The sequence below is a fragment of the Augochlora pura genome, chromosome 6, assembly GCF_028453695.1.
Source record: "Augochlora pura isolate Apur16 chromosome 6, APUR_v2.2.1, whole genome shotgun sequence".
NCBI lineage: Eukaryota > Metazoa > Arthropoda > Insecta > Hymenoptera > Halictidae > Augochlora > Augochlora pura.
In genome coordinates, this window is record NC_135777.1 from 10051925 (window position 1) to 10069700 (window position 17776).

The 17776-nt window shown below is 35.8% G+C and overlaps 1 protein-coding gene and 1 pseudogene across 1 annotated transcript; both read right to left on the reverse strand.

The window, feature by feature from the left end:
- Positions 1-117: 117 nt before the first annotated feature.
- LOC144470954 (uncharacterized) lies at positions 118-2493 on the reverse strand (annotated as a pseudogene).
- Positions 2494-3304: 811 nt separating this feature from the next.
- On the reverse strand, positions 3305-17532 carry LOC144470882 (vascular endothelial growth factor receptor 1-like). Its single transcript, XM_078182470.1, has 24 exons — positions 17385-17532; positions 14853-14986; positions 14588-14774; positions 14297-14421; positions 13868-14000; positions 13640-13779; positions 13377-13560; positions 12267-12390; positions 11811-12004; positions 11541-11707; positions 11072-11210; positions 10833-10976; positions 10600-10755; positions 10390-10529; positions 10096-10252; positions 9925-10025; positions 9700-9850; positions 9117-9341; positions 8685-8853; positions 6412-6676; positions 5793-6124; positions 5437-5542; positions 4498-5143; positions 3305-4440 (listed from the first exon to the last, which is right to left on the reverse strand). Exons 1-24 carry the CDS (start codon positions 17446-17448, stop codon positions 4400-4402), a joined length of 4224 nt encoding a protein of 1407 aa, XP_078038596.1. The 5' UTR covers positions 17449-17532; the 3' UTR covers positions 3305-4399.
- Between the last annotated feature and the right edge of the window lie 244 nt (positions 17533-17776).

Consider the following 17776-nt stretch of genomic DNA (forward strand, 5'->3'; position numbering starts at 1 on the left):
GTAATAATTTGTATTAACGATAATTTTAATTACAGTTTTTATTTAATTAATACTGTTTGATTTTTACGTTGAACTTCGCAAACATGTAAAATTGGCTGATCTACTGCAATGTTTTGCTTAAACTAGCTTCCACTTGCTCCAGATTTTATCGCTGACGTATACATATGTGTGTGGCCGCGTAAGTAACGTGCATAAAGTATGAAACACAAACACACTTGGGATCTAAAACTATCAAACACGCTTTTCTAACAAAACAAACACCCAATTCGACATTGCTGAAGCGGAACATCCATTATTCGTTGGATTTCGCTACCGTGCGTGCCATTATGTATTCAACTATAAACAGTTCTGAACCGTAATTTTAAAAATGGCAGTGGTTACTTAAGAATAAATTAGGATTGTTAGTAATGAAAGTAGGTCTATTCCAACCAGTTCGACAGAGCTATGTTTAGCACGATGTCACGCTGACATACCAAGCGGCAGTCTTATCTTTGCGAGAAACAATAAATAAAAATGAAAAGACCTCCCATAATGTGCGCTACTTTTTGTTTTTAGTGTATCATTCGTAATTACATTGTTTATACAACTCCATAAAATTACATAATAAAATTTGACTGATACAAGTATAATATCCGATTAAATAATAATTAAATCAAATTAATTAATATTTTTATTCAAATCTACGAGAATGTATGCATCTTCACATATTCGTAATATTAATAATACTGTTCAATATAAATTTCAGTTTACTATATTCACCAAACATTTTTTGTAGACTATAGGTTTAGAATTATTACTAGACTGCAGACCGGTATACAAATTACTAATTGTCTTTATTTATTTCACAAATCGAAACATGCACAGAGATTTGCCTACTTTGGGTAAATTTAGTATATTTTAGTTAAATTTTTATTTTGTGCATTTACCTGGAGCGATATTTCTCACCGTTTAATATCACTTTTTGATAACTTGCATTCAAAAATCACAGAGCCCATTAAGCTACAGTAGTACAACTCTTTATGACTTTATTTTCCAAGAACCATTTGGTAATGGTTCTTTCATAAGGTCCAAGAAGATAATATGGACGGTAGAAATAATCTTCTACCCCATCAACTGCCACACATGCAAATCGTGGACGTTCGCTATACCTGGGAAGGCTTCCAGTAATTCCCTTTTCGGGCCATCGATGTGCATGTGGTTGAGAATCGTTTGAAGCAGTATCAGGCCCGATTCATTTATTGTAATGATCTATCGTGTCACCAAAATCTGTGATTATGATTAACGAGGGAAATAAAGCTACTCAGAACAGGATAGCTGAGAACAAAAAGGGATATGGAAGATATGAACCGTTTATATTGAAAGTGGTGTAAGTCCATTTTTGAAAAAAATGAGATATCACGTAATTCATGCTTAATTTAATGTAAATTCTTTATGTATAACTAATCGCGTGTTTAATTTCTTAAAAAATTCCCATGTTTTGTACAATTTAAAATTGGTCGGTAAATGAAATTGCATAATCATCGATTATGAAAGTGGTGTAAGTCCATTTGCAGTCCGTAAGTATACATCAGTTTAGTAAAATACGCCTAAAACAAATTTATATAACCAAATTACATATTGATAAAACAGTAGAAACATTGCCAGACTTCATATAATTTCCCTAAATATTTTAATTAACAGATATGTTAACCTTTAATTTTCTCGAAGCAAGAGAAAATAGACTTACACCACTTTCAAAATAAACGGTCCATATAATGGCGAACAGTGGGCCGGTATATTTGGTCATGTCGGAGTCAGTGAAGGTGTACGAGGACGGACACCAACATCACAAAAACTCAGTCAAGCATATCTCGACAAGTTTCTCGAAAATCTTGATTCTTTGGTATACCCAAAGGACTTCGCCTGTTTTGAGAAGATAGCTGCTCGCCTTCCTTCGCCGGCTCGGAACTGACATTTCCGAAAACGGATAATAAAGGTCCTGAGAGTGAACATCCTAAATACGATATGGTAGTCTGGCAGATGGTGGTGGGAGAGGGCTAAAAGATTATGAAAACAAACGAAAAAGCAAACCGAGGATCGTCCCATTCGGAAGACTGGATCTGTACCTTCCGTAATTTGAGGACAGCAGGATAATCCACAAATCACTGCCACGAACTTTTTCGACTTGTTCTCATCTATATTTATTGCTACGTGTTTCTAGGGCAAAAACATTTCCCAAGATCATAGTAATAGTAAACATTTTCCTTTATCGCATAGAACCGAATGTTACTACTGTTGTTATCACTACACTTCCTTCGGAAACGTTTCCTTGCGTAATTATGATAGTAATGGAGCTAATGTGGTTAATTACAAAGATAAAATTGTTACAGTGATAGTAAAGTAGTAAGTTAGTGTCGAAGAAATAATTGACATAATAGCATGCATTCCTTTATCCGTTGCAGAAATACAGTAAAGAAAAATAAAAATTTATTTTGCCAAATAAGATACTACCATCTTGGAAATTGTTTTCGATATCTCTCGTTTCCATTACAACTGACAAATCGCGATTGTTAAATTGTTAAAAAATTGTTAAATGTAAAGGATAGAAGAGTGTCTTTAAAAAGGGCGTGATAGATTTATTAATGAAAATAGATGAATTAATTTTTAATGTTCGAAAATTCGTTTACAACATAGATTTGGTAATTAACGAAGTTTAAAAGGATTGCTCTGTTTGCTTGGTTTAGTGCATCATGTGATACGACTTGTTTCAAAGAAACTGATAACACCGAAGCATCGTGCAACAATTCCAGTAGTGAAATCTCATTTTATCATGTGTCGAAATAATGATGGTAGCAGTTTTTCTTTAAACGTGTGCTCGGAAACTCTGTTTGCAAATTAATGTGTGAAAAAGGGAGCTGATTTGAAATCTGTCATTTATTTTTCCCTACAAAATTTTAATGTAATAAGAGAATTCTGGCAAATCTTTGATCTCTCGCCATTCGCTCCCATTATCCTGTATGTGGTTCTAACTCGAAACACTCGCTTCGGAATAATGACCACGAAAAATGAGGTTATTCTAATTATTTTACCAATTCGTAAGAAACTGGAGTAATCTAATCGGGTTCGAACATATGCGAGCGTCTTGGTTATCGAGAAACGGTGTCAGATAACATCATCAAACGTTTCACGTAAGCAACGACCGTTTCCGCGGTGTGCCCGCCTGATAGTTTCGATTTAAAATTGTTGCAAAGGAAATTAAACAAAAAATGACATGTATTTTTGATATTAAATTTATTTATTAAACCCGGAATAACGTTTAGGCTAACATAGAGATCAGATAGGACTTTAAATTAGAAGGTAGACATTTAAGATCATAGTGTTGGTCTCATATTTAACCCTTTGCGGTCGTATTAAGTTTATACATGGGTGTCGTGCTGATCGGAATTCATTTTCGTTGAACGAACAATAATTTTGTGTAAGATTAAGTAGGAAAAACAAAATTTCTTAATTTTTTTGAATGTTCGGTATATGTAACAGAATATTATGTTTTAATTATATATAAGAATGAAAAAAAATAAATACAAATATAAAAATAAATAGATAAATATGGGGGCTGAGGGTAGACACACGACCGCAAAGGATTAATATGGTGTTTATTGTAATGTAATCCTAATTCTAATTGACCAACTGTACACAAAGAAACATGGAAACGATATTATAAGGTATTTACAAAAACGTATATATAACAATGAAGTCAAATATAAATACTTTCGATCATGTGCTTATTAACTGTTGAAAATGGAACCTTATTATACAATTAGCTCTGAACGGTAACTAGTTCTGTAAATATAAGGACGGATTTGGTAATTGTTATTTAATACCTGCTGTATCGCTAATTTTGTGTATCCTTTTAATGTTGTGTGACTAAACTAATTTTCGCATTAATTAACTACTGAAGCGTTTACATTTGATTTTGAAATGGCGAGATAAAAGCAGAAAATGACATTGATAAAGCATTGTTTAATCATTTTCTGGATGTCACGTTGCTTATCTATCTACTGCGACAGAGTATTAAAGCTTTATTAGAATCTATATCTTCATTTAAATTTCTACAAAAATCAATTATAAATAATTACGAAAATCAATTGTATATAATTTAAACTGTCAAAAATCTATTATAATTAAATTTTCTATTAAAAATCTATTATAATTAAGTTTTCTATTAAAAATCTATTATAATTAATTTTATCTCTATTTAAATCTAATTACAATCCAGAGACCTATTAAAAATCTTTTGCAATTTAAATTTTTAATAAAAATATCAAGGGTTCCGGCATCAAAGTTTCCCACCTGCGAAGATGGAAACTGCAACATTTGAAAAACGTCGTTATCATACTGAATGCAAGCGCAGCATCATTCTTTATTTACCCTGCCCTAACGCAAATTCAAACACACAGCTTTCTGGAAAAAGAAGTTTTCAACCACTTAAGATCCCGACTCGATTCGTCCCTGACTTACCCATGAGCACATAACTAGGATTGCTGAACCCGGCAGGCAAGTCATTCTTCGCGTCGCTCTTCTGCTGAATCATATTCAAATAATTGTCCTGAGTGCTAATGGTCGGCGGAGCCAAGCCCATCTTGGTCGTCGGATTCGAGTTGTTCACTTCCGTCTTTTCCGCGACCTCGTTGTCCTTTTTATTCAGATTTATTGGCTCTAAATTCTTCGACATGTTGCAATAACCGGAATCCTGAGCTGGATCGTCCACCTGACTGTTCGTGGACTGTCCGTTTCCGAACTCTGTCCAATGTTCGCGAGCATTCATGGATTTCAAATAGGAATCGCCCCGTTCCTTCTTCACAATAGGCATCATCTCTATACCGTCCTTCAAGTCGGCCGTCGGAGATGGAAAATCGAAATGGGTCCGTTCTTGATGAGGCCTAGGACTGAATATCCCCGACCCTGCGTTTTGGTTTTGAGGACTCATACACAAGTAGCCGGAGTCCATCGTGGGCCCAGATGCAGGCGAATTGACGTAATCCCTTCCCGGTGAAGACAGTTGGACGTGGTCGGGAGCAGAAAACATCGCCAGGTAGTCGTCCTTCCCGCTCTCAAGCTGAACCGTGTTCATGTCCACGTACGGAGCATTTAATTGGATGTAGTGCTGAAATTACCAATGTTGCTTTTAATCGAATCTCCGAGAGTTGGTTAGACAAACACTGAGTGTCTCAGCCAAGTGAGGCCACGCAAATAAGTTTTTCAATTATCACAACGGAACACGCGATTCATACATTTTTCGCGGTCACGATTTTTATGACCTTGGAACAAACGTGGCCTCCAATTATTTAGTAAAATATGGATTATTCGTAAACGTGTTTCAAATATGTCTGTCACTCATTCCAAGACAATTTCATTGATCTGGACATGTTGATCATAAAGATCATTCAACGGACTTACCGATTTCACGCTGTCCTCCAGCAAATTTCCGATACTATCGACTATTTCCGTGAAACTTGGACGTAGAGTAGGCTTGGCCTTCCAACATTGACGCATTAGGTTATACCTAGAAATATAAAGTTGCAAAGCGTGAGTCATCGATTTCAAATTACATTAAATCTGCGATCGATACACGCTGCAGTTCACTATGTCAGAGGAAAGATTTGAAAATTTATATTCTGCTTAATATTCGTCGTCTATAAAGTGTTTTCACGATACAAGTTTTGAAAACTCGACAAGCCAACTTGTTTCAGATTATAATCGAAAGAGAGCGATTCCGATTCATTTCTAAGTAAAAAAATCCTGGGTGAACTCACACTTCGGGGGTGGCATATTCGGGCTGCTCCATTCTGTAGCCCTCGACCAGCTTCTGGTACTGTATTTCCGCCTCCATGCCTGGATACGGAGTCTCGGCCAGCGTGAAGAACTCCCACAGAACTACACCGAACGACCAAATGTCCGATTGCGTGGAGAAAATTCGATCTCTGATCGATTCGATGGCCAACCACTTAATCGGTAATGGACCGTCACCTTTCTTTTGATAATTGTCTTCTTTGTACAAGGTCTTTCCCAGACCGAAATCGCATATCTTCACAATATTGTCCTCGGCCAGCAGAATATTTCTAGCAGCTAGATCACCGTGTAGTACCTGCAAATTCATTTTTAGAGAACAATACTTGCGTCGAGTAGCTTATTCATCGACTTATTTCGAATTTAAATGATATTATCTGAAAAATCCTTGGTCTCCGTGCAGTAGTAAATAGACCGCTGATTTTTCGTTAATATGTGCACAATAGAACGTGCATAGTATCAAAAATTACTCCTATTTTCATTGTTTGTTTGTTAAATGAAATTTTCGAATTGCAAACAGAAATATGTATTTCTATGATCCTGCTATCTTGGAATAATGGGTAAGAAGAAGTCACTGAAACTCACCCTTCTCTGACTTAGATATTCCATTCCTCGAGCTACTTGAAATGACCAGGACAACAAGTCCTGCGAGCAAATTGGTTTTAAATTATGGTCCTTGTAGTCTCCCCGATAACTAAACCATTCAGGCTGAGTGGAACCGTTACTACCTATGGGACCATCTGGTGCCATACTGACACCCTGGGAATCGATGGGGTGACACTGCATCGAATCAGATTCCGAATTGCAGCTATTGCTGCGAGAAAATGACAAGTTCACGTACTTCAGCCTACTGTGCAAACAGAAAAATAAACAAAAGAAAGTTAACACCACAAACTAGTCTATGCATTGTTAGTTTGCATGAAATGATACCGCCGCTTCCATATTTTCAGCATTACTCAGAAAGCGATTAGTAGATTGTGTGCTTATATAGGCTGTCCCAAATTTTAATGTTCAAACTTTGTCAGTATATTCTATGGCACAAAGTAAGAAAAAATGTTATGTAAACATAGGTCATATAGAGCTTCATTAAGAAGTTATAACAAAAATTCGTTGCTTACCTAAGACCCTTATCAGTCTTGGCTTGGTTTTACGGTATGTCAACAGCTATTGAGACCTTTAGCTACAATACTAAATCTAACAAATCTCATTAAAACAGAAAGTATCGCTAAATCTCAAAAAATAGCCTGAAGTCACGTCCGCATCGTAATCATAAACTGCGCCCTTGACCAGCCTCAGTACCCTGCCGCGACCCGCACGGTCCGCGATCCTTCGAATCCTTCATACTAATAGCTATTACTGGCGAAAATTCATTTCAATGTTTGGTGACCTCAGATAGTAAACATACCTTACATAAACACACTGAAAAACACTATATTGTTGATCTAAGTCACAGCAACTTGATTACTATTACTCTTCTGAATTTTTGTTATAACTTCTTAACAAAGCTCTATATGACCTATGTTTACACAACATTTTTTTCTTACTTTGTGCCATAGAATATACTGACAAAGTTTGAACATTAAAATTTGGGACACCTGTATATCATCGATGTAAAGATTCTGTTTAGGACAGAATTTCTACTATTCCGCACTTTTATTCGATTAAATGATGTAATTGTAGTTTGATTACTCTATTGGTCAGCTTTCAATCAGTATCAATTATGAATCAGTATATGCCAGTACTATTCTATCTATACTGTATTCTATCTATCTTGAATCCGTTTTATCACAAAAATTTAAATACTTAAACACATTCTGAGGTTAGGACAATGTTCAGGAGACTCCCCTGCATCTATATTATATAAAAAACGTTTATTCATTCCTGACAATAAAGAGAATTTTACCATACGGTTCAGTGCTATATCCAGTACGAATCATCAGCGTTTGAAAATATTGAAATGACGCCATTTCTGACAAGTGTCAATTCTTGCGGTGAAATCTGGAAGCTTCGTCGGGTTTCGTTCAGCACAACATAGTGCAACGGCAAAACGCTCAAAGTGTTAACAAAAACCGACAGTTGGTAATGTGGTAAACAGTTTGAATATTTTGCCACTAGCATAATTGGCGCTATACGAACCCCAATATGGGCTTTAATATTGCACCGCAAGGAGGGCGCCACTCGTCACAAATTACACAATTTCATATTTTCAACAACCGATAATTCGTACTGGGTTTTATATTGTAACTTGTAGGAAAAGCGATAGAAGTCGTGCTCGATAATTATAATATTAAAGCAATTTCTTCTTACAGCATAGATGCAGGACAACTTCCTGAAGAACTCTGTCCTGCCAAAATATTTCTCTGATCCCAAAAGACATACGTATTTTCTTTTGCGCCCGTAGTCGAATTTAGACCAAATTTACAGTTTTTAAGCAACTAAAAAGCTTGTAATTATTTTTCTTCTACTCGAGGTGATCTAAAATAAGCATTGGTCCAAATTAGGATACTCTACCTCGCACTAAATCCGGGTTACTTATTCGCGGAAGCATGCGTTTCTTAACCGAACTCGAGGTAATACAATATGTTTTCTCAATAGTAAACAAAATTGCTGGTTTATCTTTGTTCGGCGGTTTCTACATAAACAAATTTGATTCGTCAAATGTTAATCGCTTTCAATGTGGTTTCCAATCATTATTTGAAATACCCCAACAAACATAAGATTTTATTTCTCCATAATGATAATGTTATTGTAAAATGCAATGTGCAATTACCATCGCACGAGATAATTCATTGTCGGAAAGATTCCGTAACAACAATGTTGTTAACAGAAAGTATGGAGGAAAAAATATAGGAACGAACCTGTTAGTGCTGCCCACACTGCTAGTTCTCGTGAGTAGATCGTGGCCGATATTGAGATCAAATTTGCCCGTTGCTGGATCGATCTGATTGATGAAGTTGCTTCTATGCCTCAATAAGTAATTATGCAAATTTCCAAACCGGCAGTATTCTACGATCACTAACAATTCACCTGAAGAACCAACAGAAATTTGAATTCTCAAGGAATTTGCAACTCCAAAAAGTGTAACAGCATGAAGGAACAGAAGGTTGTGAAAGCGAAACAAGATAGTTATAATTTATAAATATTAAAAAAAAAAATGAGTCTTGAAACGATGATTAATAAACTTTACATGAACATAGGCGCTTCGAAAGCGAGTATCACTTTATATGAAAAATGGTATGTACTTCTAGCCCCTAGCGTACCCTAAATTCATAATTAGGTAGGAGACGTACGTTTCAAGATATTTTTTGTGCAAGCACCAAGAAGGTTGACAACGTTTAGATGTTTGCCGAGATGTACCATAATCTTCAATTCGCTGCTAAGTGCCCGGACATACGTGACATTGGTAGTACGGCGTACCATTTTCACAGCTACAGTAGTAACCGCTTCTCCCCTACAAATCCCTTGAGCTTCCCCCTTCAAGACTACACCGAACGCACCGCTTCCCAATTGTCTTCCTGCAAATCGTTACCATATACTTATATAACAAAAAATTGTGGAAAAACCAACGCCGTTCCACTAACATTTTCATTCGTCTTTTTGTACGTAGCGCGTGATTGATACAGACCAAAACCTCGCAAAAAAACCTACAGTCATTTTCCTCGTCAATAGTCGTCACTTTTCATCGTCGAACTAGTCGAATATGTTTAAACAATATTTAAGGGAGCAAATTTAACACACCAACTTCAATGGACAAATTTTGATATATTTTGAGAAATATAAGTTTAAAGACAAATTATACTACACTGTGGAATAAAATAATCTTTCTTTCCAGCGGTAAATGTCAAGAGAAGAATTTGAATCGAATAAGCTGACCTAATTTCAATTTTTCTCTGGGAAATTCCCATTTGTTGTCATAAGGGAGGAGCTCTGCTTGATCGTCTACTGTCAATTCTGGATTCAAACACTCGACAGCGCCCTTCTCGAAGTGCATTAGACCAGCTTCCATTAATTCCCGTCTCAGTACCTGCAACACCATAGAAGTCGATGATATTGTTGTGGAATCAAATGGCATTGCGTAATACCGCAAGCTGAGCTTACCCTTTCACGGCGAACCTTGATGGCAAAATAGGCTACCAGAATCACAATAACAACTGCTAACAAGGCAACTAAAATGATCAGCCCTACCGATACCCCTTTCCCTGTTAATTGAAAGAATATTGAAAACAGATTGTTACTACTGTACTTACACTTGTCAATTTAGCTAATTACCTTTTGTCGTTATCCGTTGACGAGCTTCCGCTATTCCAATACGATTCTGCACTCGGCACATGTACTCGCCACTGTCGGTTTCATCTAGATATATTTCAATTGCCTGATCTTTATTATAAATCTTATATCGATCATTGGATACCAATTGTGTACCGCCCTGTCAAAAGTATGTCGTCGTTATACAATTTGCATCGAAATAAATTTTCGAATAAAATAAAAAATAGTAAACTAGAAAAATATTAAATAAGGTATAAATGACCCCGTTTGTAAATGTATTAATCACTAATTGCCTACCTTAAACCAAGTGATGTTCGGATCAGGCAAACCTACCGCGAAGCACTTAAGATCCACTTTCTTGTTACCTGGTGTGTTAAAATCGATGATCATGTTGTCTTTATTCAAATTCGTCTTGATAATTGTAGGTGCTCGTGCAGCTAATAATGATAATAATATTACTTAGAAATTTATTATTCTACCTTTTTAGGAATTTACTTTTATAAATACCTTTCACATCCAGGCGATACTCAGTAGACTGAGATTCATTCTTCGTGGATTTCCCTGTACAAATGTATGCTTGAGAATCCTCTATTTTTACGTTACGTATTTTCAAAATTGATCTGTACGTGAATTGTGTCTGCTCTCGATCAATCGTGATTCTATCTAAAAATTTAAACAGATAATTTTTAGTTTTCTTTGAGCTTTACTCGTTTTTAGATGAACATCGAACATGGTATTACCATGTTGTTCAATTAGACCGCTTTGGCTGCTCCATTCAAGGGTGTCCGAAAAATTGTAAATCGAAGCGGCGCATATCAGCTCCCAGTCGTCGTCCTCTACCACTGGGTCCTGCGTGGATATTAAGCCGAATCCATCGATTACATCTAAAAATATTTTACAATTACGTCAGCTTTCCTATGGCATAATTAATAAACATTCACCGAAACAGTTTATAACAAACAATATTTCATGTTCTTACCAGAAACCATCACAGTTTCGGAGACATTTCCGCAACCGACGATGTTGCACGCGATACAGGTAAGTTGACCGGACATTTCAATCGTCATCGACACTGTAGAGATCATGGAAGTCATCATTCCGCTTTCCACGGTGGAGTTCTGCGCGAATATCGCTTGATTTAATTAATCGATTGCAATCGATGAAACAAGTTTACACGGACTTAAATCAACACTAAACCACCGAGCCGGTCAGAACAACCGATGTCACATTCTTTTTTTAAAAGTTGGCGAAATCATGAAGTCTCTTTCATAGACAATGACTGAATGAAAATCTTAAATACATTCTGTTTTGTCATTTTTATGTAGCAACACGTACCAGCCACTTTCCGTACTCGGTATTTATATTTGGTGTTAATTTAGTATTATATTTATTTAGTATTATATTTACTTAGCATTATATTTGGTGTTAAAAGTTAAAGCATTGCATACCGTTATGTACTCGAGGGTACCATTCTCGCAAAATGGGAAACTGGGACACTTGCGGTAGCTCCAGGTGATATTCGGCATCGGGAACGCTATCATATGGCATTCAATAATTGCCACTTGATTAGGTAGGTAGTACGGACTCGGATTCTTTATGTTCACTGTTGGTTGAACTGAAAGACTCGTTTCGGTTAGACTGGACAGTGATCGTATCAATAAAGACGACTGTGATTAATACTCTTCATAGTTCATTTATAAACAGTGAAAATAGCGTACCTATTACATCTAACGTAAAGTTCAATGTTTCCGTTTTGTACCTATTTTTGGCTTGGATGGTATATATCCCCATGTCGTAGAAATCTAAATGGTTGATTCTCAATATCGACTTGCAACAGGTGACAATTACCGAAAATTGGGATTCCTCAGACGTTGACGAATTCGTTGGAATTTCATAGCCATTTTTATCAAACCTTCGAAATGAAATTTTGGATATCGAGGCATCGTGAAAATATAAGTAGGAACCGCACAGAAATAATGTAATCGAATTGTTACAGTTTTCTACTTAGTCTACTCATTTTTGTCATAAACGTATAGAATTTGCAGCCTGTCTAAAGGAAACAACTATCCAGTGATATTATTCACTGCCCATGTCTGAACCGTAATTGACGGGCTTCACTCTCGTAGGATACTCTAAAGATATAATATGATTTTATTTAAATAGTTTCGACATACCATTTTAATTCAGGCGGAGGATACGCGTCCACGTCCACGACCCACTTCACTTCATCACCCTTATGACGTTGACTGTGCCTATTGGGATCCTGAGATGTTAGGATGATGTATGGATCGATCCACCCTGATCATTTGATAAGCAGAAATTATGGACAATAATATTGATCTTATGCGCCAGACATATAATATTCGTTCTATGAATATTTAATGATAATTCCAATTGAATTGAAGAAAATAAAAAGGAGGTAATTGCTAGTGACTTGAAGTTATAGCACTGTTTATGTATGTGCTACAAGCAGCGGTGAATTAAGTGTAGCATTGAAAAATTAATTAAAATAACAGCTTTTCCAAAGTGCTTTAAATACTAATTGACAATTTCTTCATAATCTAAGTTATTGACTATATCATTTTTTATGAATATCGGAAACAAATCATTTAAAACGAAAAATGACCTTTCTCCACTGCATTACAAATTAACATGGTAATAAATATTTTTAAAACTGTTTTTATATTAGGGAACATGGATTCAAGTTCATTTAGTATAAATTTATATATATACACAAAACGGCGAATTTCATCTGAAATCTATTCTTTATCAATACTTTTATGAAAAATATTTGAAAACTGTCCAGTTCATTGTTATAAACTTTTTCCGTTTTCGTATACTTTCAGATAATAAAATTTGCACCATTTTCTGTAAGTTCAAAATTATTCCTTACATTGTTAATTTGCAAGGAATTAAGTAATTTAATACCATTTAACTTATTATATTTAATATCTTGTAAAGATTTACTTGTTCGATTTATACTTTGTAATCATTTATCATGGCGTACGCCTCACGCGCCCGTATATTAATCCACCACTAGCACAAGTTAAAATATAAATAGTAGTGATATATGGAAGTACAATATGGATGTTCATTTTCGAACTAGGGGACTCTGTGACATGTTACTCGACGGTGCACATTCTAAAAGAATCACACGAGACGTACAGTGCCAAAATACTTCTTTATCTCATTTGCAGACATTTGAAACAAAAGTACATAATCAATTAATTGGCGCTCCGATTAGTATAGACACGATTCACACGAAACGTTATCATCGCCCTTACTATGCACTGTGATATTCGTCTCCGATGACTTCTCAGTATGGAAGTCCCTGATCTTACACTCGTAGACACCCGCGTCTTCGAAGGTCACATTTTTTATGATTAATTCGGTCGTGATCTTGACCGATTTTGTGATACTGTTGCTTCCGCTATCGTCTGCATGATCGCGAATAGTGATCCTGTCGTTCTGAAATAACAAAACTGTGTTGAATTCTACTCGGAAGGGGTGGGTGACGCGAATGAAACTTGTATCTCAAGATCGGTACCTTACGCGGTGGAATCCAGGTGAATTCATAGTCCACGTTCTTTCGAACAGTAGTCGTACAGTTCACGTGTAGGGTTTCGCCTTTTGTCACGTGTCGCAAAGTATCATCGATAATTCTTGGTACCTGCAGTTTCAGCAACGCTGAATTCAAAAATAACAAATTAGCAAAATGCTGAGGATCTTTCGTAAATATAAACTGAGATGAACGTTGTGCAGTACGTGTACTCACGCGACACCCGTACAAGGTAACGCTTCTTTTGATCAGGAGCGATGTGGCAATGATAATAACCTTCGTTACGCGGCACAACATTGTACAGTGTAAATCCAAATTTTGGATCGAATGAATATTTATTTTCGGGAACCTGCACAATTTACTTATTAATAATACTAAGTTTGCGCAATTATACAGAACAAAGGACAATTTATCTTTATCGCAAATTAAAACAAAGCAATCTTTTTCTTCGCACATAGAAAATAATAATCTTTGCAAACTTTTTTAATATTTCACGTATACGAGTTTACACGGACCATTCGCGATTTCGTAATTTCTATCAATTGAATATTATCCTTTGAGTTTATTTGATACAAACGTTTCGTAGCTTCGATATTATATTACTTCACGAAATTTATAATATTTTGTGATCAATCAAATACCTACTCCACTCTGTTTTGTAAGCGTCACTTCCGCAGTTAACGACGTTGGTCTACATGGTATGATTATGTTATCGCCTCGAACACCGCGTATAGTGTGGATCGGATCATTCACAAACCGATGCTGTTCAGCTGTAACACAATTGTTTATCCACTAAATTGCAGCATTCGGATTTGCAAAGATCTCAATAGATTGAATGCATTAAACTGCAGTTATCGTATTTTCAGCTGTCTCCCTGATTTGGGAAAATTTTTACACAAGGCTCTTGCAGTTTAACGGAAATTAAAATATACTTACATTCAACATATACATACACCCAGTTGACTTCTGGCTCGGAATAATTCCGTTCGGAGATCTCGATGAAATGCTCTGAACAACCATACCAACCGGTGTCCCCATAGACTGTTTTCGGTCGAACAAACTCGTATACGTTGGTATCATTTTTGTGCCGGTTTTTGGATATTTCAACGGATGACGTATTATTCTGTTATTAAAGCACACGGTACTATCGCTTTCTTTATTTTATATTGATAATATCATCTTATATTATTTCATTACTTACAAAGTTTGTTGCATTGATCGGATACATGAAGACGATGTCCGATTTTCCGGAGCATTGTAGCCACAAAGAGTCACCTTCTTTTTGAATAATTTGGTTGGTTTTCGGGAATATATTCGGTTTTAAAGCTGCTGAGTCTGAGAATAAGGGAAAGAAACTTGTCCGATCAAAGCAACAAAAGCTACTCCTTTCCACAATACCATAAGTAAACGAAATAAACGAATCAAATATTCAGACAATGATGGTTTACACTTTTACATTTTTTTAATGTAAACTTGTAGACTAAAAAGAATATTATTTTAACCACTTGATAACACCAACGGTAAATTCAATTACTATATCGTGACTAACCAGATTTTTATTATATATTTATATTAATATATAATATTACATTAGTAGGAATATGAGACGAATGGAAGTTAGGTAATAACCATGGTATAATCAGAAAGTGAAACAATACAAACCAGACGTGATACATGAATATAATAGGGAAATCGGGAGATGCTTCAAAGTCAAAACTCTAACTCCAACTCTATCTCTCGCTCTAAAATATCTAATTACCCAATTTCGTTCAACTTTCATAATTTTATCGTTTTCTTGCAGAAGTAGGAACATAATAATCGTTTACGGTCAAATCGGTTCCTAAATGAAACAAAATAATATGCATAGTATACAAACAACGAACGAAAAAAACCGCTTTTTTATTATTATGTGCATGGAATCCTCAACGGATGTCCTGCTGATTTTTCCCGCCCATGGTTCGCCACAAGATCCCACAAATCTTGCCAGTTTCCTCCTTTTGAATATACATATGAGAATTTGTAGGAAGGAAGTCCCTCCTTTCCTCCATTGATAATACAATTGCATTGTTAGCTAACGGGCTCGTTCCACAAAACAAATAAATGTGTACCAGAATTAATGAACAAACAGAGAACTTTTTCACTAGACTCGCTGTTCGTTTCTTAACAAATAAGTCACATAGCAAACTGCAAGTATTTATTAGAAATCAAGACATTGTATGACTTCCTTGTAACAATAATTTTGAAGTAATAAAGTATGAATTTTTCGGTTAATCGTATTTCTAAGTAGTATTACTCAATTGTTTTATTTGTATTCTGTCTATTTATCTATTTATATATCCATTGATTTATCAAAGATTTGCAATAGGTTTTAACGGTTACGAAGTGCCTCCTATAGTTGACTCATCCCTGTAGAATTAGGAAGCGATGACTTTAATTGAATGGACCACGTCTACCGTGGATTGAAAAGATTCAAAATTTTGCAATTGAGAAATGCTAGAAATTTATCCGGTCATATCGTGACGAAATCTAGGAAGATTCACCGTGAATATTTCGAAATTATTTGTCTCAATCGTAGAGTATAAGAACCTCCATTTACAATTTTAAGATCAATTGTCTCAGAACTGCATTTTCAAGAAAAATGCAATTAGGAACACTCAACAAATCTGTCTACCTTATCTGAAATTATGGAATGAAACTCAATATTAAATTGTTTTAAATATATTTATAAATGATTAAGAACTATATCTTTGACGAAGCAAGAAGATAAAACTGTTTTGTGTGCAACGTCTACAATTTCTGTCTGAAGTTACTCAATACAGTCTATAGTTTTCGATACAGAGCTTACTAGCATCAACAATTTTCAATATCCTGATAACTCAGGGCTTCTTAAACTTGGGGTCGCGTAGCAAAATTCTGCGGACGCGAGAGATTTTAATGTCAAATATTTATATATACCATTTTATAACATCACTAGAGTTGGCGGAATACAGTGGACTTGCAGCGTCTAGACACGCGCATTTGTTGATGTTACCTAATAAATTTGTTGTTGTTACCTAATAAATAAATCATCAAAAAATATTAATTTATTTTTCTTTTATATTTTTATGGGGTCGTCAAGAAACTCGCAATCATAAATGGGGTCGTGAATGACAAAAGTTTAAGAAGCCCTGTGATAACTGATTTTGTTATAATATTAAAATTCCTGCACTGTTGTTTAGATGAGCACAGAAATGCAGCATCATACACGCGTTGCCCTCAAAGCTTACAACTATCAATTAAGTACATATTTCGATTCAACTCTACAAAATCGTGATCTTTCTCGTATGAAATAAAAACTGAGTCATGTCATCTCTACAATAATTTCAGCGTTAAAAATATATATGCGTGTGCATAATTCACGTTGTAATATTTGCGACTGAGTAAACAACCAATGTTCCAAAACAGCCGGCTGCTTTTTAGTAATCGAGAAGTCGGAATACGAATGAATAGCACGGAATCGTAGAAACCGGTGTTTGCAGAAACGATCTATAGATCCGAGAAAAAGGTCTATTACGACAGATTCTCAACAAAAGTCTTTTTGTACAGCTAACAACCACTACCAATTGTATCTGCTCCGAAAAAATCTCATTCAATTTGTGTGACTCTCGATTATGTTGACTGCATGCTCGCAACGTTGCTCGCCGAATGTTTCGTGGGATACATGTGAATCGCTATCAATTAAGGCCGTAATTACCTCTGTACAAGTATAAGAAAAGAATGACAGCAATGAGGAGGAATCCTCGGTGTTGGCACAGCATTTTTCCTTGGTTCCGTGATAGAACAACGTCAAATGGATACACTCGGCTTCTAAAAGCGCGTCACTCTTCAGCAAAAATCACAACCGTTCTATGCCCTCCTAGCTGAACGAACGACTTACGGTCGTCTTTCAACGAGCTGATCCCACTCCAGCGACTTTCTGACTATGTCTTATCGTTCACTTTGATTTCGCACCCCGCCCGAAACTGACCGTAACTACTTTTGCCAGTGTGACTCGCTAAGGGTTGACGCACAATGGCATCAATCCTCAAAAGTTGGTCTCTTCATTCAGTTTTTTGCAAAAATCGACATTCTTATTTTTCTCAGATC